The sequence below is a fragment of the Debaryomyces fabryi genome (assembly GCF_001447935.2).
Source record: "Debaryomyces fabryi strain CBS 789 chromosome Unknown contig00014, whole genome shotgun sequence".
In the NCBI taxonomy this organism is placed as follows: domain Eukaryota; kingdom Fungi; phylum Ascomycota; class Pichiomycetes; order Serinales; family Debaryomycetaceae; genus Debaryomyces; species Debaryomyces fabryi.
In genome coordinates this window covers 74,293-96,231 of record NW_015385440.1, presented here as the reverse complement: position 1 = coordinate 96,231, position 21,939 = coordinate 74,293, and the positions used below count along the sequence as shown (strand labels likewise).

The 21,939-nt window shown below is 33.2% G+C and overlaps 8 protein-coding genes across 8 annotated transcripts; 4 read left to right on the top strand and 4 right to left on the bottom strand.

Annotated features, from left to right (window-relative positions):
* Window positions 1-2: 2 nt before the first annotated feature.
* On the bottom strand, window positions 3-2,402 carry RCY1 (Rcy1p; the record flags this gene model as incomplete). Its single annotated transcript, XM_015609976.1, has 1 exon — window positions 3-2,402. The coding sequence occupies one exon, from the start codon at window positions 2,400-2,402 to the stop codon at window positions 3-5; it is 2,400 nt and encodes a 799-aa protein (XP_015469235.1).
* Window positions 2,403-2,564: 162 nt separating this feature from the next.
* Window positions 2,565-5,102, top strand: AC631_01145 (uncharacterized protein; the record flags this gene model as incomplete). The annotated part of the gene is made up of 1 exon (XM_015609975.1): window positions 2,565-5,102. One exon carries the CDS (start codon window positions 2,565-2,567, stop codon window positions 5,100-5,102), a length of 2,538 nt encoding a protein of 845 aa, XP_015469234.1.
* A 439-nt stretch (window positions 5,103-5,541) lies between these two features.
* Window positions 5,542-6,462, top strand: AC631_01144 (pirin family protein; the record flags this gene model as incomplete). Its single annotated transcript, XM_015609974.1, has 1 exon — window positions 5,542-6,462. The coding sequence occupies one exon, from the start codon at window positions 5,542-5,544 to the stop codon at window positions 6,460-6,462; it is 921 nt and encodes a 306-aa protein (XP_015469233.1).
* A 284-nt stretch (window positions 6,463-6,746) lies between these two features.
* Window positions 6,747-7,385, bottom strand: AC631_01143 (uncharacterized protein; the record flags this gene model as incomplete). The annotated part of the gene is made up of 1 exon (XM_015609973.1): window positions 6,747-7,385. The coding sequence occupies one exon, from the start codon at window positions 7,383-7,385 to the stop codon at window positions 6,747-6,749; it is 639 nt and encodes a 212-aa protein (XP_015469232.1).
* Window positions 7,386-11,541: 4,156 nt separating this feature from the next.
* MYO1 (myosin 1) lies at window positions 11,542-17,190 on the top strand (the record flags this gene model as incomplete). The annotated part of the gene is made up of 1 exon (XM_015609972.1): window positions 11,542-17,190. One exon carries the CDS (start codon window positions 11,542-11,544, stop codon window positions 17,188-17,190), a length of 5,649 nt encoding a protein of 1,882 aa, XP_015469231.1.
* Window positions 17,191-17,339: 149 nt separating this feature from the next.
* On the bottom strand, window positions 17,340-18,866 carry MAS2 (mitochondrial-processing protease subunit alpha; the record flags this gene model as incomplete). The annotated part of the gene is made up of 1 exon (XM_015609971.1): window positions 17,340-18,866. One exon carries the CDS (start codon window positions 18,864-18,866, stop codon window positions 17,340-17,342), a length of 1,527 nt encoding a protein of 508 aa, XP_015469230.1.
* A 563-nt stretch (window positions 18,867-19,429) lies between these two features.
* On the bottom strand, window positions 19,430-20,737 carry RMT2 (protein-arginine N5-methyltransferase; the record flags this gene model as incomplete). The annotated part of the gene is made up of 1 exon (XM_015609970.1): window positions 19,430-20,737. One exon carries the CDS (start codon window positions 20,735-20,737, stop codon window positions 19,430-19,432), a length of 1,308 nt encoding a protein of 435 aa, XP_015469229.1.
* Window positions 20,738-21,018: 281 nt separating this feature from the next.
* Window positions 21,019-21,834, top strand: HMS1 (Hms1p; the record flags this gene model as incomplete). The annotated part of the gene is made up of 1 exon (XM_015609969.1): window positions 21,019-21,834. The coding sequence occupies one exon, from the start codon at window positions 21,019-21,021 to the stop codon at window positions 21,832-21,834; it is 816 nt and encodes a 271-aa protein (XP_015469228.1).
* Between the last annotated feature and the right edge of the window lie 105 nt (window positions 21,835-21,939).

Here is a 21,939-nt window from a genome sequence, read left to right as displayed (position 1 = left end):
TATTATATAATTACACAATCACCTAAACTTAAGCCATACATAACTTTCTCAACATCCCTCTTAATTAATGGCCAATCTTGTCTCCTTTGTACAAATTCATAAATTTCTTCCTGTCCAAATATACCGTTGAATTTTGAAAGATCACTAACCAATTTGCCGATAGATTTAGATTCATTACCTCCTATTAAGTATATACTGCCAACTTTCTTAAGTGACTGAAATAAAGGTAAAACCATTCTCTTATTTGTCTTGATATGATTAACGATAAAATCGTAATATAGATTCAAGTCAGATATAAGGTTTATTGCCCCCGATACTGATATGGTACTCCTCTTTAAAGTTTTAACTAGTAATTGAAAAAATCGCTCAGCAATTTCTTGTTGAAATACTTCAACAATCGATTTATCCGTACTCCCAACAAGTAAGTCAATATTGTTATCCAATATCTTGACAACTTTTTTTGCGGCCTCAGTGGGTCCATCCATCACTGCTGGAGTATCGGATGATGGATTGTAATCAGAATCTTTCAAATATATCTTATAAACATTTTCAATTTCTGTCATTAAAACATCAATTCCTATATTTAAACCATCAGCAACATAATTATCTACTAAACCTTCAAGCTTCTTTTTATTTTGCAAGGCCGGATTCAAAATAGAATTTTCATGCTTCACTATGTGACGATTGAGCATTTCCTCTTTATAGAATATATCTATCATTTGTATAATCATATCGGCCATATTAATCAATTCACAGTATAAAACCAAAGGTTCGATAAACGATTCCGAATTTGAGTCTAGTTCTAGCTCTTTAGGATTATATGTTTTCAAATATTCTAAGGCCTTTTCAAAACCTGGTCTTAAATGTTCATTTCCAGTAGAATCGATAACAGTTATAAACACTTCTTGTGTACTTGCCAAAATATCTTTTTTTAAGGCAACTATTGAGAAATCCCTGAACTTTAGCAATCTGTTGAATGAACCTCTCGCTTCATTTAGAATGTCCATAACCAATTCTAAACTAAATATTTTATTTAACGATTTCAAGTTCTCAGACAATATCTTTGTCTTTGCTTGAATCTCTGAATAATTCTTCTCATCTGATTCACTCTCATCTTTGTTAGACGAAGCATTAATAGTAAATACCTTCTTAAAACTGCTTATGAAATCATTCTTGGTTTCAACTTTAACATGTTTCAAGATACTTTGAGTGGTCTCAGCTTCCCTCCTTGAAAATGAATCCTTCCAATCTTTGATACTCTGACTGGAATTGCCTTTAAATATCTGCAATTCCTCTCGTATATACTCAGCCGCAAATGATTCGTACAGCATGTCGATTAATTCACGAACTAATCTGGGATAGCTAGGGCCCACATTTTCGCATGCTGTTAGTTTTTCTATGAAAGTAGTCGTCAAAATCTGATATAAATAGGGAACCAAAGTTAAATACATTGATTTGGGTTTGGAGGCATCCAATAATGCCATAAATAATTCCATGACCTGATTAGCTATAAGCTCCTCGCAAACTTTATACATCATTGGGATTTCTTGTGGAAATATCTGATCTATAATTCTTGCCTCATTATTGAATATTTTGGCTAAATCTTCGATGAATTTTTCAAATAAGTTAATATTAAGTTCAAATGTGGCAACGTCATCCGAGGAGTTTGTATCTATAAGATTTTCTTTTTCAATAAAGTATTCATTCACATCAAACTCCTCTACATTAAAAAATCTGCAATCTTCATTATCAAATATACTTTTTTGGAGAAAAAAATCAATCAATGTCTGTTCGTTCTTTAAACGGGTTAGGATTTTGACAAATTTGCGAGTTTTAGCAAAGTCTTGAATATCATAATGAATCTCTAATTCTCTTAATAGCGCATTTTCAAATATTTCAAATAATGAGTTGATTTTGTCCTTTATCATTAAGCCCGAATGTTCATCATAATCAATTTTGTTGAGCTTTAATAGATTATCTAATATTTTAGCTTGGTCTTCGGGTGTATGAAAATCTTTAAAAATCTTCAATTTATTGTATGACTTATGAGAGAGTAAATCGCTATAATAAGGGTAGAGACATCGGTATATTTTTCGTACCTGAAGCTTTGCTGCTTTGGGTGACTTCACCACTTTGTCCAAACACGTCAACGGACTATCCAATCCATTCATTTCAACCTTCGATCCACTAGGAATAACCCCTTGGTCCCATACTCCCATCTCTTTTAATTTTGATACCCAAAGATTAGAATCATTGACTGTTTTGAATGTATTTCTTGATACTTGGCCAAACGACAATAAATCCTGAACGGATAAGTATTTCGATATATTTTTAGCGACCAGGACAGGTATCACTTGAGAATTGTAGACGTCTATATCAGAATTCCATATTACTTGTGCCATATCTGAACCATTCACATGTACTGCTTCAGTGATTACTTAGACTGAATATTTATCTTCTAAAAATGTCTCATAGAATGCGAAAATAAAGCTTCGCTTTAGAGACAGAATAAATTTAATTTATATCTAGATAATTACATGTATATAGACCATCTATGTGGTAAGATGTTTAATAACCTAAGGCGATATCGAAGTAGCCGAAGAATTAAAATATGGAATACTGGTGCACCATACAAATGTCATCTTGTATATTTAAGTTCAAATAATGAAAATCATCAAAAAATTAATTTCGAAGACAACGCAAATATAAAACCAAGTTCAATCAAGAATAAAGTATCAGAGTTTTTGATTAACTTAATAAAACAAGAGACCAAACTATTAGCAGATGCGTTAATTATTAGGGAATCTGAGATACCAGAAAATAATAGAGTTACTAATGACGTCGTCTTTGAAGTAGAATACTCCAAGCTAGATACGAAAATAAAAGAAGATATGGAAAGAACAGCAGATACATATAATAAGCTTGTTCTTATACTTACTTATAGCCCTATTGTAATACATCCACTGATTTATATTAATTTTGTCAACCATGTCACAACATCGCTTCAAAACGATACCAAAAAAATGATACTCAGGCGATTAGCATACCACAGAAAATTTGAAGAATGCTGGAAGATTGCCCTTAATAGCATTGAGACTTTAAATGATGTTGATGAATACATAGAAACCATGACTGATGAACTAAAACAAAATAATAATCTTGCATTTGGGATTTTTGAGCTTTTGTCTGCCTGTGATAAAATAGTCTCAAATCCTAGCCTAAAACATACAATAATTGAAACTATATGTCATAGTAATGATCTCGACAAGGATACATTTTTTACAAGTTTGGAATATAAAAATGAACTTGACAACTTTGAGACACTAGATGCATTAGAGAATGCAAAAGCAAAATACTCACGTAGCACTAACCCATATTTTCGCCTTTTGTATTTCAAAAGGAGAATTGAGTTGGCCTTAACAGCTGACACAAATTGCATTAAAAGTGTTCAGGTACAAGCGGCAGTGAAGGATATTCTACAAAATAAGGAAATCGTTGAAAGGCAAGGTTGGATATCTTCTATTTTATCATCCTCGTATGTTGAATGTTTGAATAACGACATTAATTTGATTCAAGATGCATATTCAATATCTGAAAAGCCTGAGAGTTTGTTTTTTGAGCACTTCTTTGAAGAATATTCGAAGTATGGCTATATCCGAGTGAACGACTACGACTTTTTGCATATATTACAATACTTAAAACCAAAACATATAAAAGCTACATATTTGCTTTATAAAATGAGTTTTAATATGAACTCTTCTCAATTGAATTCGCATATAATCAATTATTTAACAAGGATGATACTCACTACTAAGGATGTTGATGTAATGACTACGAATATCGTAGATTCCTACAACTTAATTAATGATGATATATTAACATCCTCTCTAGTTGCCATATTTAAAAATTCAAAAGAGCATTTCAAATTGATAGCAAACAAAATAAAGGGCAGTAAAGGTAATACCAATAAATCGAAGATTCTTGCTGACTTCATAAACAAAATAGCATTCAACAAGGAAGAAAATCAAATTTCGTTCGATTCTTTAATGTATATATTGAAATGCTTTAATAAGTCTGATCTTGCTTCTGAAATCGTCCTTACATTGTTGCCAAAAATGAGAAAGGCAGAAATCGACCAAAATATAAGCATAAGCTTTTACATGTATATCATACAAAATATTCGGGTATCTAGTTATGTTTTAGTTGAAATGGCAAGGAATTTTCTATTAAAAGAAAGAATATTTGATGAAAAGCTCATAACAGAATTTTTATCAACACTCTTGCATAGGGTGTGGAACAAAGAACAAATCATGAAACGCAACAACCGTGAAAAGCAATCTGATGATTTTCAAGAGCTTTTTAAACTTGCAAGTAAAAAAGAAAGGGCTAGGTTTCATAATCGAATCCGTGCCTTAGGTCAAACATTATCATTGTTGGAAACAAAAGAGACTGCTATGGTTTTCAATACACTTTACAAATTCATCTTTAGTAATTCATTTCAGTTTGTTGCTTCCGATTACGGCAAAAAGTATATTGTCGACAGCTTGATAGAGGAAACTATGAGGTTCATAAATAAGGCTAATAAGGAGACACCGAAGGCAGGAATCATTAAGATGCGTGATTTACTTGGAGAGCTTTGCTTTGATTCGCGTTCTGTACAATGTGCGCTTTATAAGTATATGGTAGAGGATGACCCTATGAAGTGCATTAAGCTTCTTCACACATATGAGAACAATAAGTCATATTTAACAAATGATGTCATGAGGTCGATCATGTCAGGAATACTACATTCTCCCAGATTGAACGATAAAGAAAAGCTTCATCTATTCAAGTATTTTAGAACTGAATTACTTAACCTTAATTTCAAAAGTACTATCCACCCAAGCACAGCAGTTGAACTATTGAATCTTGTTATTAGTATCGCGGAAAAGGATCCGATTAAATCAATAGATTCTATGGGATGGGTGTTGGACTTTGCGAACAAGAAAAGAATTCCCAAATCCATCATTGCTAAATTTGCACGAAGATTAAAGCTTCATCAAGATTCGCTCCCACTCTCTATACGAAAAGCAATAATAAATGACCTTGACAAATATAAATGAGTCTTTTATTGATCATAAGCATAATTTGAATACTCAAAATGTATTTACTGTATAATAATGTATATAATGACTAATAGACATAAATAATAGACGATCATGGCCGTAAGATTAGATAAACTCTGTTGAAGCTCTTTTGTCTATTCTATTGACAAGCTTTATTGGCTGCAAAACTTTCTTATTAAATTAATCTTCAATAAATAGATTACCTTTCTATAATTTTTTTTGGCTTATTATTTTATTATCTTGAATCATTTGAAGTCCTATTCTAATATTTCAATAAGGAGACTATACATATGAAGGAACTGTCATTACCTTTCGTACATTCATTGAACCATATAGTTCTATCTGATCACGTGGCTCGTATTTTTCAGCCAACTGAACCAGGTAAATTATTAATACTCTTACAAACCTTCATTGAAATAGTAAATAATACTCGACTATGAGTTTTCGAACCGTTAATAGAATACTTGGAGCGGTGGAGAAAACAGAAGGTTTAGGAGTCAAGATTCGTCGCTCCATTGGAAATTTGCCTTTGAAAAAGTTCAACCCATTTTTATTATTCGATCATTTTGAAGCAGGTAAAGGTTCAGGTTTCGAACCTCATCCTCATCTAGGGCATGAGACCATTACTTTAGTATTAAATGGTTCAATTGTTCATGAAGACTTTACGGGTTCAAAAGGTCAAATATTCCCGGGTGATTTACAGTTTATGACCGCTGGGAGAGGAATAGTTCATACAGAAATGCCGGTTCAAACGGATGAATCGCTCGCTGCGGGAATTCAGGTATGGGTTGACTTACCTGAGAAATTGAAGGAATCAAAACCTCGTTATCGTGACTTGAGAAGTAATGAAATTCCAGAAGCTGTAGAACAAGATGGAAAACTACGCATTAAAATCATTTCGGGGGACTATGCTGGTATTGGATCTTTGAAGGAGTTGGCATATACCCCTATTCATTATTACCATGTAACTATGAAGCCAGGTGCTAGCTTAGTCCAAAAAGTACCCAAGGACTTTAATTTCTTCTTATATATAATCAGGGGCAATAATTTAATAATCAACAATGAATACCCTGTCAAGGAATATGATACATGTCTCTTTAACAGAGATGGTGATGAAATCAGTTGCAAGAATGTTTCTAGCGGTGACGGAAATGAAGGTATAACCGAATTTGTTTTAATAGGTGGAAAAACTCTTGATCAGAAGGTGAATCGATTTGGTACATTTGTCGCAACTTCTCAATCTAGAGTAAAAGAAGGGTTGGAAGATTATTCTCATGCTCGTAATGGTTTTGAAAATTTGAAAACCTGGAAAAGTTCAATTAGTAACAATCCATCAAAAAACACGAAAGAGAGCTAATAATGCCGGCAATTATAAGCATTTAGATTCAGACGCGTCTTCAGTCCATAAATATTGTCTTGTTTTGCAATTGTAGATAACGGCCTTATGTTCAGCACAATACTTGATCAGCAAATGGGCCATCTTGAAGAGTTACTTAGGCCAGTACTTTCGCAACTAATTAAGTATTGAGTAAGATTTAGCAACTCAATTAAAAACTGCATAGATTCTACGATGGTAAATGAGTTTATGGGTATTTCGGTCATTTATTATTATATAGATTATTTACAACGATAGAATCATTCTCACACAGTACCGACATAATAGATATCCTCAACTGCATTTTCATTATTTCTAGAAGAAAACGTCCAACTCTCATTTTTAACTGTGCTAGTACATGGAAATGAAAACGCTTTTAACTCTAAACCCAAGGCCTTGAAAAGCCAATCCACAAAATCTTGGTTGATGGCCTGTGAATTATATTCTATAGCATATCTATTCCATATTGCCTTGTTAGGCTCATTTTTCCATAACTTTCCGAGTAATGATGAAAGCTCCCTTTGGTGCTCAACATTAGAAATGGATCTACTATAAAAAGATCTGAATGCCATAAAACCATTTAGACACCTCGCTTTTTTACATTTAGTCCTATTCTTCCTTACCGGTATCTTTATATCAAATATCTGAGACTCCCAGAACGTATCTCCGGAGAAGTTCCCTGTCGCTTGTTTGAACCTGACTAAAATCTCTTGAAGGTCTAGTGATGGAATTGGCAAAGACGGAAGCTCTGTGAAAAAAACCACCTGCATCGACTTTACCTTTTTTTGTCGTCTCATATTTATAGTCTCATTTTTTACATTACTGTTACTTCTCTTCCCTGTCTTAGAGACGCTAAACCTTGATGTAAACCTTTTAGGAATAACCTTTGCTACGTCACTTGTCATATTTCACAATTCGTGGTCGGTTGTTATCACAATATACGTATTTGTTCAAAAGAATAATATAATAACATAATAAAATCCTTGCAACGGAAAACACATCTTTACTACCATTGAGTTCATTACCCTGTGACAGGAATCTACCACATTTCGTTTCATCATCATTATTTCTGGTCCCCACATATTTTGTTTCAGAACGAAGTACAGTGCATATCTCATTTATCGCACCCATTGCACCAATACATACTACAGGCCTGAAGTTTGCAACCTTAACTCTTTGGCACACGAGCTCTTGCCCTCAATTCTATAAAGTCATCGACTACTATGTAGGGCACTAGAAGCAATTAGGGCAAGTAGCAGCCATAAAGGCAACCTGCGAATAAAACTTGGCTTCGTCAACCAGCCACCTTCTTTGGAGTTGTGTATTCAGTCATTATTACAACGTATTATCAGAAAAAAGGGCTAATCACTGAATATGATAGCCAGCCATTTTTTTTACCACATTACTAATTCTGGAATATATACTCTCAAATTTGCAAAGAGTTCAACAATAATTATATTAAAGAACCATTTTTGCGAATTTACTCATATATATAGTTTCAATTTAAAAGTATTAAGAAAGAAAAGTATGGCTTATAACATAGATAGGATGTAAGAAATATACATCTATCTGGGTATCAAGGGTAAAGAATATATTCCCAATTGAGAAGCGACAATGACAAACAATACTGTTGTCAGGTACCACAAAATTATGGTAATTAGTTGCAACTCCAAAATTTCAATCCACTCGGAGAAAGCATACATTATAATATTAGTCTACTATTACAAAAGTTTAAAGAATTAAGTTGTTGGTCATTTCTCTGTAGTTATTGACTCGTAGTACATCAATGATTATTACTTAATTATTATAAAGCATAAATATATTTGGTTGGTTGTTAATCGACAAGTTATACACACATAAGGATACATAGACAGTGACAAATACTTCGTATTATTCGTATTATTAGTAACTTATAGCGACCTAGGTATTATCTTGAAATATTTCTTCTATTTGTGAACTAAAACTGTTAGTACTTAGCATGTTGATATGGTCTCTCATACATACCCATGCACCAACTTGGGTTGGACTTAATCCGCACTTTTTTGCAATAATGTGTCGCTCTTTGCTCGTAGGATATGAATTAGCCTTGAAAGCATCCTCTAGGAATCTACTTGACGATTCTGAGTCATATATGGGACTTCTCTTCTTGTTTGGGAACACATTCGTATTATGCGGAACCTCACGGCCAAACCTAGAAGCTTTTGGTTGTTGCTGAAAATGAGAATCTGTGATTTCACAGGTCACTGAAATCGATGCTTCTTCCAAGAGAAACCCATGAGAATAACCTTCTTCTTTTAATAATTGGTATCTATCTATTCCGTTGCCATCACTGGATATGTTCTCGTACTCATTTTTAACATTTAGAGTTAGGTTGTTACCGACGCTGTTTTTAGGCTACATTGTTAGTCCCTGTAATGCTCTCCTAATACCATAATACATACCCCTGTAATAATTCCTGATTCCACTCTAGTTGTGTATGCCTTAATGTTCTCGTCCTCTGGGACTTCCATTACTGCATCGTTCAATGTTGTATGTCTCTCCATAATTTATCTGTGGGTAATCAAAAACAGAGATTCATACAAAATGCAATACCACTTTATATTGAGATGTGGAATGTCATAAAGTGGCTGTTATACGTATCGATGGATTCTAGGCATTAGTTTCACATTGAGAGTAAATCTGTAACCTGGTGTATTGTTTCTATGGTACCAGAGGTTACAATGGTTGCAATTCACAACTTTCGCGATTACAGACAGTATTATATTGAGAGATATAACATAAATGCTGGTTTATCTATTTAAAGAATTACACTAATGAGTTTTTCAGCCTATTTATTAGTTAAAGCGAATTGAAAAACATATCTTCAGTGACAATTCCAAAATTAGTAGTAATGGTACATTGATTAATCCTGAAGGCATCCTGGAGTTTTTCTAGCTTTTTCGAGTGATCTTTAATAGTCAAAATGGTCTTTCTCTTCTCTTTAAAATTTTTGTGTATTCGAAACTTAGCCGAATTGGAGTAATCGTAAATCGAAGATTTCTTTTGCTTATGCTTATTATAGCAACTAGCGCACAAATTTTCATAGGGTATCGAACTTAGTCTTATGCTGACTGATGCAGGTGCGGTTGCTTGTAACGTTGAGTTGCCATAACTCAGCATTAATTTGTCATACCAATAAGTTTCCAAAAGGGAGAGGTATTCAAAGTAGTCATGCAACGACTTGTTACTTTCCTTCCATATCTGTGTTGTTAGTAGGGGAAAAATTTTATGTTTTAAATGATGTGACCATCAATATTTCTGTAAATACGTACCAATGAAACAACTTTTGATATCTCTGTACTACTCAATGCTCTTTCATGCTTTACTAATCGGCATAGTAGATTTCTTGCGATAATGAATTTGTTCCTTGTTCGAAAGCTCCCTCTGGTAATAGCTGCCTTCTTACCTTTTGCAGCAGGTTTTTTTGAAGATTCAATATATTTCTCACTTATAAACAGTACATACTGCTTAATATTTATGGAAATAGATGGGTACGAATTAGTTGTAGTCAATTCTTTTATCCTGAAAGATTTTTTCGTAAAAGGATTTGACTCGACGGGTATATCTATTTTCCGAGGAAGTTTGAAGCAAAATGTGAAGGTATTCTCAATAGATGATGACATGATATTAATATTATTGTCTACCTATATATTATAGGTTTTTTAAAATGCAAATTATAGCTTTTTAGTGAATCTTGAGCCATCTTATCTAGAAAACATAACGTATATGTGATAGCGCACGAACCGTTCTAGCCTGAATGACGAGTTCTGTCTTTTTACTGTCGGAGACGTAGTCAAGCAGCAAAATCTAAAACTATAAGGTTTGAGTTGTCTCAATAATTACGCGACAATGGGGATAGCTCTTTGAAAATATAAATTTTAAGGGTCCTAGTTTCTCACTATGCAACGGACAGCCATATAGCCCCATTGATTCATAAAAATTATGGTTTTCTACATGATATCGGTCTCGATCCCTTCATTTCGTTATGTCATTCGGATCATTTACCTTTTTTTATGCTCATAATGATCCCCTATGAAACACTTCTCTTGAACTTTTCTTGATTTTTTTATAAAATTAGCACCCCTCCAAGAATTCAATGAATCTGGTTAACAAATTCAAAAAATTATTAATTCAATTCCAATATGAATTACGATAATCTAAGAGATTCGTAGTTTCGTCCCAATGAGATCATTTAATTTTATCACAGGTCATCAAGGATTTATTGGAAGTATAACAGTACAACACACAGGGGGACAAAGCAAATGAAATATCTCATATTAGCATTTTTTCACAATTTCACATAGAATATTGAGTACATCAGAGCCATCAAATTATTATCTGAAAACTTTGAAAGCGTTAATTTCAAGACTACTCTAAAGATTCACCTACTATTGAATGAAAAAAATAATAATATCATAATTGATTCTAACGTTCTATTTCCCTAATTCAGATTATTGTATATCTTTTCTCACGAAAATCTAGCCTTCCAATAAGCTCTAGGATAACTAGATGGCTCCTTAATTAAGTTGCAATCTAGTGATATATTAATAATCACGTGATGTATGAAATAATAGAGATATTAAGTTATGGATAGGTCTAGCACTGTAATACAGACAGATCAAGAACAAGTCTTCTTGACCTTTCTGTCAAATAAGATATCATATCCAATGGATATGGAAACCAATACACTTTTCTCATAAACTTAGCGAAAAATGAAAGAAAAGCTTTTATCATTTGTAGGTTGGGTACAACCATTAAAAGCTAGAAAGCTACAGATACTGTAGAATATTCAAAACTCTTCATTTTCTATAAAAACCAAGATATTAAATTATGAAATACCTCTTTCTATCTAGAAGGATTGAATCAGCTTGGAATCTGCAAATATCTTCAGAGAAAAATTATTTGTTGTCCTGCATACATCTTTGTTGATAAAATCAAGACTTATCGTTTACATTTAGAACCAAAACATCAACAACGAATAGTCTACGACGAAGGAAAAGTAAATATACAGGTATAGCGAGTATGTCTACAGAGGACGATGGGTTCAACTCGAAAAACTGGGTCTGGGTTCCAGATGACAATAATTTTTTCTCTAAGGGATATATAACCGACTACTTACAAGACGGTAATTGTAAAGTGACGATAATCGATGGAAACCATGAAACGAACAAAATAGTGGAAAGCGATAAGCTAGAAAATTGCAATCCTACGAAGTTTAATAAATGCGATGATATGGCTGAGTTGACACATTTGAACGAGCCATCTGTTGTTTATAATTTATATTTGAGATACAATGATGATTTGATCTACACGTACTCGGGTTTATTCTTAGTTGCGATAAATCCATACAAATCTTTGCCTATTTATGAGAAGAAGGTTTTAAAAAAGTTTCATAATCATGAATATGAAAGGCCTCCTCCTCATATCTTTGCAACTGCTGAAGGTACTTACAGGAATCTTTTGAGTAACCATAAAGATCAGTCGATTCTAGTTACTGGAGAAAGTGGTGCAGGTAAAACCGAAAATACAAAAAAGATTATCCAGTATTTGTCTTCAATCACAAGTATTGACAATACTATGAAGAATAATAACCATACGATTGATATAAAAATACTTCAAGCCAATCCAATCTTAGAGAGTTTCGGTAATGCAAAGACGATCAAAAATAACAACTCATCGAGATTTGGAAAATTTATCAAAATCTACTTTTCTTCCGAAGGGATAATAAATGGTGCAAATATTGATTACTATTTGTTAGAAAAATCGAGAGTTGTTGGCCAATCTGAAGAAGAAAGAAATTACCATATCTTTTACCAATTTATTAAAGGACTTGATAAATCGAAACTAAAGGGTTTTGGATTAAGTGATGATGTAAAAAATTATAACTACTTAAGTGGCTCCAAAACTAATATACCAAACACAGATGATGCTAAAGATTTTAATTTTTTAGTGGATGCATTTAATACCATGGGCTTCACTGATAAAGAAGTAACAAATATATTATCTATACTTGCCATTATATTGCATCTTGGTAATTTAGAATTCAATTCCTGGAAAGCAGAACAGGCTAGCTTTAAGGCTGATGCACCAATCGATATTATTATAGATCTTTTAGGCATATCAAGGCAAGATTTTTTGGATAATATTTTAAGACCCAAGGTTAAAGCAGGTAGAGAGTTTGTTCAGAAATCCAAGAAAGCTCCTGAAGTTAAATATGCTGTTGATGCATTAGCGAAACACTTGTATGAGCGAGTTTTCCAATATATTATTGAAAGGATTAACGATAATTTGAAAAACGAAACACATCAAGGAACCTTGAACTTTATTGGAGTATTAGACATTGCAGGATTTGAAATTTTCAAACAAAATTCATTCGAGCAATTATGCATCAATTATACTAATGAAAAATTACAACAATATTTTAATCACCATTCCTTTATTTTAGAACAGAGTGAGTATTTAAGGGAAGATATACAATGGGAATTTATTGATTTTGGTCAAGACTTACAACCAACAATTGACCTAATTGAAACTAGAAATCCTATGGGTGTTCTTGAAATTTTAAATGAGGAATGTATGGTCCCGAAAGCAAGTGATAAAACATTTATTGAAAAACTTGCTGCAAATTGGGGCAAAGGTCAAAGCAGCAAATTTCAACAAAACAAGCTCAAGAATGGTTTTATTATTCATCATTATGCTGGTAAGGTTGAGTATAATGTTGATAATTGGTTACAGAAGAATAACGATCCTGTTAATGAAAATGTTTTAAAGCTATTACCTTTTTCGGAAAATCAATTTGTGAAAGATTTGTTTATAAATGACGAGCACTTAGTACAGAACAATAGTAATAAGAGGAGGTTAAAGACTACTTCGCAAAAGCATAAAGAACAATTGTCCAGTTTGATGGATCAATTAAGTCGTACAGAACCTCATTTCGTAAGGTGTATTTTACCGAATCTCGAGAAAAAGCCGAACAAATTGGACAAGAATTTAATTTTGCATCAATTGCGATGTAATGGTGTACTAGAAGGAATTCGAATTACTAGAGCTGGTTATCCTAATAGAATGACTTTCGATGATTTTTGCTCAAGATACTCAATTCTTAATAAGAAAGAAGTATTCACCAAAAATACAAAAACAAATAGTGAATTGATCTTAAAACATGTTCATTTAGATGTTGATAGCTATAAAGTGGGTATTACAAAAATTTTCTTCAAAAATGGTATATTAGGCAAACTTGAAGAATTGAGAGATTTAAGTTTAAAAAGTACCTTTACAGATTTGCAAAGCTTAATCAGAGGTAATTCAACAAGAGCTAGTATGAAATCCAAAATTTCGGAGATCCAATCCTCTCAGCTTTTAGCCAGAACATTCAAAACTATGGATGAATCTTTGAATTTAAGTCCATGGATGGATTTATTTATCCACATTAAACCGCTCTTGGAAGATTCTGTGAAGGTTCTTGATACGAAAGAAATGAACGAAAATTTGAAAAGGGCCAATGATAAATTGGAGGATACTCTAAAGTCCAAAGAGAAACTTGAGAGTGAGAATGAAAGGCTTCGAAATCAGATGAATAAACTAGAAAATGAAATTATCGCGACGACTAGCATGGTGAAAGAGAGAGATTCTTTAGTAGAAAAACTCAAAAAGCTTGAACAGGAGGGCATTAAGAACATATCTGAGTTGAAAAACAAAATTGAAAGCACCAAGCAAGAATCTTCAAAGTTATCTAATGATAATTCAGCTATAGAAAAGAAACTTGAAGAATCATATAAGAAAATCAAGCAAAATGAATCTCAAATTAATGAATTAAATGATAAGCATTCAGCTTCTTCTTCCAGAATTGCTGAATTGGAATCTTCAATTAGATTGCATGAAGAAGAAAAACTGAAACATAAAAGCTTAATCGCCAATCTTGAAAAAGAGCACTCTACTTCTAGAGAATTGGTTGATTTAGAGGCAAACAAGTTACGTGATTTGAATCAGCAATTGAAATCTCAATTACAAAGTATTGAGACTAAGCATAGTGAGCTTGTCCCGGAACATGAAAGTCTTACTAAGAAACTCACATCATTAAAGGAATCTATAGCTATTGATAAAAACTCGGGTACAGAAAAAGAAAAAGAAATCAAATCATTGAGGTCTAATGCTGAGGCTAGTGAAAAACAAATTAATGAATTACAGAGTCAGTTAACAGAAATGAAAGCATATTCGGATAAAATTAAAAGTGAATTAGCGCAGGTCACTAGAGACTTGAAACTAAAGGAAGATACGTATAAAAAATTGGAGAATGAATCGAGCCAATTAAAGAAAGAAGTAAAGAGCTTGAGAGATACCGAAAACAGCCTCAAACAAAAGCATGCAAAGGAACGCATTGATCTACAAGATATATCATTGCTTAGGGAAAAGTTGGCAACAGCCGTAAATGAAAATACTACGATTACTAAATCTCTAGAATCTTTGAAAACAGAATACGAATCATCCAAAAAAGCAAATGCTGAATATACGAACCAAATCGTTACATTAAACCATAAGCTTAAAGAATTGGAAATTTTTGCTAAAGAAAATGAGAAAGAAAAAGAAAACCTCCCGCCTGAACCTTCATTTAAAGGCGAATATGCTAACATGAAGCTTAAGTTGAATGAACACAGTGCAATGTTACGGAAAGAAAAATTCGAAAACAAAAAATTAAGCGAAGAGTTGAATATGTTAAAGGCTAGAAAATCTTTTGAAGAATCGAAAAATGAAGCAAGTCTCAATAGAAGATCCTTGGCTATAGGTGAAGGAATTTCTTTGAGGTCTGGAGTGGATACTCTAAATGAGGAGATTGAAAGCTTGAAATTGAAACTAGAACAGGAGGAAGCAAATTCACAACGGGCGGAAAATTATGCCATTGAGCTTCAAAAGAAGTTGAATAAGTTACAATCCACTAGAGGAATAAATAGCTGGACTGATTATGAAAAGAAATATAGAGATTCTCAAGTCAGAGTCACCGAACTTGAAAAGAAATTTCAAGACATTTTAACTACGGATGAATCTGTATCTATTCCATCACCACTTTCGAAAAGTGAAAATCTCAGCAGAAGTAGCATGTCCTTATCCAGTTCAAATCAAGATTTCGTCAAGATATACCAAGACATCACTAAAACTTTAAAATCTACGAGAGAAGAATTAACCGTCGCTAAAAGTGAAATATTGAGGTTAAAATCATTATTGAGAGAATCTGAAGATGAATTGTATGATGCTAAACGTCTGTCATTTAGATCTTCAGTTTCAAATTATGAAGAAGAACTTGCACAATTAAAAGTGAGAAATGATAGTTTATTTTCTCAAAATTCCGATATTAATCGAAGTCTCGAATTGTATAAGAAGAGATCTGATGAGTATTACAGAAAACTTGAACTTGCTGAATCTGCTGTTCAAATTTCTAAGAGGCATGAGCAGGCTGCAATTCGTGAATTGACAGAAATAAAAAATCAATTAAAATTAGCAAGAGAAGAATCCAGAGCTAGTCAAATTATGATCAAAGAAATCAGAAATGAAAATTCCGTACTCGAAGAAAAGATTAATGATAAGAACTTTGAATTGCAAAAAGTAAAAAGTCGAATGAGTGTAGTAAATGACAAACTAGACTATCATACCAAAAATTATGGAAACAAGGAATTGAATGAAAAATACAAGGAAGAGATTAGAAACCTTCACAAGGACTTAAATTTTAAGATGGAGACTGAAACAAATTTAGTGAAAGAAAACAAACGACTTCAACTTGATTATGAAGATTTGGTTGCGGAAAAGGATTCTCTTGATAAAGAATTAAGTTTAAAATTAGCGAAATTAAGTGAGCTTGAATACTTATCCTCCGACCTTGCAAAGAAATTGAGAGTTTTAGACAATGAAAAAGTTATACATGAAAGAAAAATCAATAACCTATCCAAACAAATCACTTCTTTAAAAGAACTTGTTACGGAAACTACTAGTCAAAGAGATGAATTACTTGAAACAAAAGAAACACTCGAAGAACAAATTATCCAGTTAAATCAAAAATTAGATGATAATGCGACCCAAATACATCAATACGAATCGGATATGAGTATTCTTCGAGACCACTTGGAAAATCAAAGAGAAGCATCCACCACAATGAGGTCCGAACTAAACCAATCTAAAATTCTTAGTAGAGGTGATATCCAGGATTATCAGAAAGTTAAAAGGGAGGTTTTGATTACAAGTGAAGAAAATGATTCCTTGAAGAGAGTTAATAAAGAGCTCAGTAGCAAAGTTCAAATTCTTGAGGAAAAATTGTACGGTAATGAACAGTTGAAATACTGGGAAACAAAGGTTAATGATTTGACGAGAGATTTGGATATATCCCATAATGAGAATTATAATACTTCCAAGACTATCAAGAATTTGGAAAGAGAAATCAAAAAGCTTGAAATTAGAGTTGAAAATGAATCTCAATTGACCAAGAAATATAATGATGAAAATTTTGATTACCAAAACAAAGTGAGCCATTACAAAAGTACGATCGATATATTGCACAATGAAAGTATGGAAAAAGATTTATTACTTAAAGCTAGTGAAAGGGAAAACTTGGAAATGAAGGAAAACATGTTAATGCTTGAGAGAGAAGTTCTTAGCCTAAAGGAAAGGGTTGAAATCAACACTTAAATGTACAAACTGAACTTACTACTTCAAATACGATTTATTGAAACTTTGTTCAAACCAATATACTATGTATACCAATTCTTAGTTATTTTCGTCTTATATATACAAATAAATTATTCTATAAACAACTAAGTGTGTCAATGGAAGATGGTTTAAAACCATTTACTTATCTTATTGCCAATACCACTAGAGAAATCTCTTGGTTTAGTCAAAGGAGGTCCATCAAATTTCCCTAAACCAAAATGACGAAGAACAAATTCAACATCACCGAATGCTGCTCTATCACCTTGCATTACTACCGATGGCTTACCAGAACTGATACCTTTGGTAACAACATTACCTGTCAAAACTTTTTCCGCAACTTTTCTTAAATCCTCAACAGTTATTTTCTCAATCTTTGTTATCATCTCATCAATTGTTGTTAATTTGCCTTGGCATTGGATCTGTCTACCTAAATCCTCTAAAGCAGCAAGCTTACTTTCGACATTCATCAACAATGAACTGATTAACTGGTTTTTAGCTCTCTTAACCTCTCTTTCAGTAAGACCCCCTTCAGCTGGATCCTTCTCTAATAACTTAGAGAGTTCGAAACAAATAATCTGTGACATTACATGGGCAGCATTAGGTGAGCATGATATTGTAATTCCGAACAAACCAGAGTTTATATATGCATGATTGAAACTCATACAGTTTTCGACAAATGCATATTGATTTAAAACTCTAGTATATAATCTGGAAAACATTCCCTTACCAGGTCCTCCCGCCGAAAATGAAGAACCTCCACCAAGCAATTTCTGCAACGTAGCCAATGCATAGAGATCATCATTTAACAAACCATTTGTTTCAAACCCAATTTGCATGTGGTAAAGTTCTGGTAAATTGCCTGCAATTGGAGGTTGGTATGGTAATGCTATCTCCCCTCCTGTGTAGTTCACAGTACCCAAATCTGGTCTTTGCAAAGATGATGACTTCCAATCTCCAAATTGAGATTGAGCTAACTTAACAGCATGATCATGGGGAACACCTACCATTGCAACAACAATATTTTGTGGTTGATAAAAAGTTTTATGATAGTTCAATACTTCATCCTTCGATATCATTGGGATTCTCTCAGGGGGACAAAACAATGGCAACCCCAAAGTGTTATTTGAATATGCTGAACAATGTAACACCTCCGGTAAAAACATATCATGTTTCAAAGCAATTTCACTTACTTCATAATCTGCAGTTTGCAAGGTTTCTACAAGTTCCTGGTCAGTAATCTTTGGTGCTCGAATGGTCTGAGCAATACAGTCAAACATTTTATCCACATCCTTGTTAAAGACGGAAGCTTGATATATCATAGATTCTCTTTGTGCTGAACACATATAATTACCACCTAACTTCGATAAGTTCTCCATCATTTCAACTCCGCTGTATTGATCCGTAGACTTCCATGCTAATCTATCAAAAATATGAGAAAGACCTGGTTTCTCTGGATTCTCAAATCTTGATCCAGCGTCAACATATGCTCCTAATGCACTGAAATGGCCCGGAGTACTGTCAGTTACTATTCTTAATCCATTTTGTAACGTAGTCATTTCAATGTTTGGATTTGCAAATGTAGCCACCGAAGACGAGGCATAGTTCCTTCTTAAGGTTTTTGCTATTCTTGGGATGCATGTCCTCTTGCTTAACATTGTATTATATGATAATAGGCTCTTGGACACTATTCAACATTAACTGTGCCTAACTGCAATTCAAGCATTATTTGAAAATTTTGAAAATGTCACATGACTCAGATAAAAGGTATGATACTGTTAATTTTCTATAGCAGCTAATGGGTACTTAAATTCATCTAGAGAGTGTAACGAAGCATGCTGGGTGTATTTGGACCCTGAGTACAACTAGCTCAAGTGTTTTATACCAAAAAGAAATTTTCAGATTTTTTATTACAAATAATTTAGTTTTGCCATAATTTGCTAATTTTTGAAAACACAACTCTTATTCTACATTATTAAACCCATAGGTGACATAAACAAATCGTATATTTAATATTGTTATTAGTCTGCTAGAAGACCTTCTTTGGTTTTTATATCATCTTTTTTTTTGATTTTAAACATTTTTTTAAAAGGCTGCAAAATGCAAAATGGTGATATTCAGTATAAATATACCCAGCCTCACATTTATGTTACCATTACTACAGTTTCTAATCTCCTTTAGAACATTTTATGAAGTGTTTTGATTAAGTCTATAAATTTACCTAAACGTCCATAAATCTAGCTTCAGGATGGTAGTAAGTTGGGCAAGTCCAATAGGCTCTTTTAATATCATCCCAAACCGATTTGTTCTCAGTGGCATTTGTATCCTCTACTTTCAACGTAGATTCAGGAACTTCTATTTGCTCGAACTTGCAAACCAAACCGTAATTAGCTAGATCCATTTCAACTAATTGTTTGTATACTTCATAAACGACTTGTCTGTCAGCACCTAATCCATTAAAGAACGAGAACACACCATGCGGTTTTAATATACCAACTACTATATCAAATAATTCTAACATATCTTCATAATGTTCAGAATATGTGTCATAATAAATACCGTTGAAGAAGACATTACCCTCGGATAAAAGTTTGTTTAACTGCTCTTGCCATCTTCCTTCCAATATAACAACATTTGGCTTTTCATACCATCCATCATGACGCAACTTTGCTAAAACATCTGGATGTGCCTCGCATATGTATTGCTTAGTTGGGTTCTTTTCGTTAATCATAGTATCTATAATCCCCATACCAAATCCAATATTCAAAATATTTACTTCATCATCAACCTTGCCTTCAATATTGGCACCTCTGAAAAGAGAATCACAACCCATACGCATTAAATCTGTTTCCCAAGACATCATGACTCCATCTTTTCTGTCTTTTGTTACTAAGGCATCATCCTTGTACTCCAATTTTGTTTTTAAGTAAGTTTCTTGGTTACCAGAAGGATCATTTTTGAAGTTCTCTTCAAGTTGTCCAGAATTTTGTTGATTAGTTATATCTGAAATGTTAGATGATTCCTCTTCTTTATGCTCTTCATCTGCAGGTTCCTCATCTTCTTTTAAGCTTTCAAATTGTTCGTGGTTTAAGTCATCAGTGTCCTCAATGATTTCCATGTCGTATTCACTAACTTTTCTTAATAATAATTCAGCTCTAACACCAGCAGAAACAATTTGCTTGTAAATTGGAGAGTCATTCAATTTTCTTCTGATCAATATACATCCAGGTGTTTCATTATTAATATCTGTAAGGCACCAACCAGCACCATATTCGAGTAAGATTTCTACCATTTGATTAATAATGTCTAGTTCTTCATTAGAAGCATCAGTAGGCATATGAGAACATATAATATGTAAGGGAGTGGTAGTTGTGGTTGGCTCCTCCTCTATGTTGTGTGTATAGTTATACGCTTCTTCTATTGTATAGGTTGCAGGGATACCATTTTTTAAATAAAACTTTAAATCCTCAACGTATTTGGATCCAATAGGTCTCGTTTGAAAACCACACAATTCATGTAAATCGGACATTGGAGAATAATTTAGTATCATCAAGTATATAGTAGCAGGCCCAAATCTATGAAAATTTTAGAGATGTAACCGGAAATCAAATATATGTAAATTACGAGGGTATTAACGAGGGTACGGTAAAATTCCGTGTTCTTCCTTCTCCGGACTTACGATTGCAAAATAGAAAAATCATACGATATGAAGCGTTTTGATTAGCAGCATTTGATATATTTTCAAGATTTATTCTAATCTAATACAACACGAAAGAATAAAGAAAAATCGGAAAATTAAAGCTCAAAGTGATGTCATTTAAGTTGAATGATTACAATGCCTTTTTGACTTCATTATATGAGAAGAAGCCTACCATAAAAAGAGAACAACAATCGTCAGACGAGTTTCCAGTGGATTTTGATTTTGGTTTGGCAATGTCTACCGAAAATAAGCCAACCAGATTTGATAATATCAACACAGAGTTTATTGCAGAAACGGGCGCTTCTAATATAATGAACAATTCGTACATCCAGGGATGGGGTGGGCTGCAACGGCCAGAGTCACAGATAATACTGCCAAATGATGACCTATCATTATCAGGACCTCATAATCAAACCCAAGAGAAATCAAATGAACCGCAAAGCTCCGGACCGGGTTTTGTCCAAGCATACTCTTGTTCTCAATTCAGTCCACTCGATTTTAACATAGAAAATAAGAAAATCAATGCTTCTCTAGAAGAAGCGCAATCCAGACCGAGGACAAAATCAGCTCATAATGTCATAGAACAGAGATACCGGAACAAAATTAATGACAAGTTCACTGTTTTAGAGAATACAGTTCCAACTCTTAGGGTCGCGAAAAGGAGACTTAAAGGAGCGGTTTCTCCAGATTTTAAACATTACGACGAAGAAGAGCCTATTGATGATTACAGTGGTTCAGAAGATGAAGATCTAGAGGGCTTAGAACCAGCCAAAAAATTGAATAAAGGAACTATTCTCACAAAATCCATCGAATATATCAAGTTTTTGGAAATGAAAAATAATAGCATGCACAATGAAAACGAACAATTAATTTTGAAAGCAAGATTGCTAGGTATATCTGTTGATGAGGCCTTACGATACAAATAATTTTACTACAAACTACATACTATGCAATAATATTTACATAAAATATCATATATAAATGAAAGCTTACATATAATAACACGTAGCCGTTTAATCAGACCTTGTCAG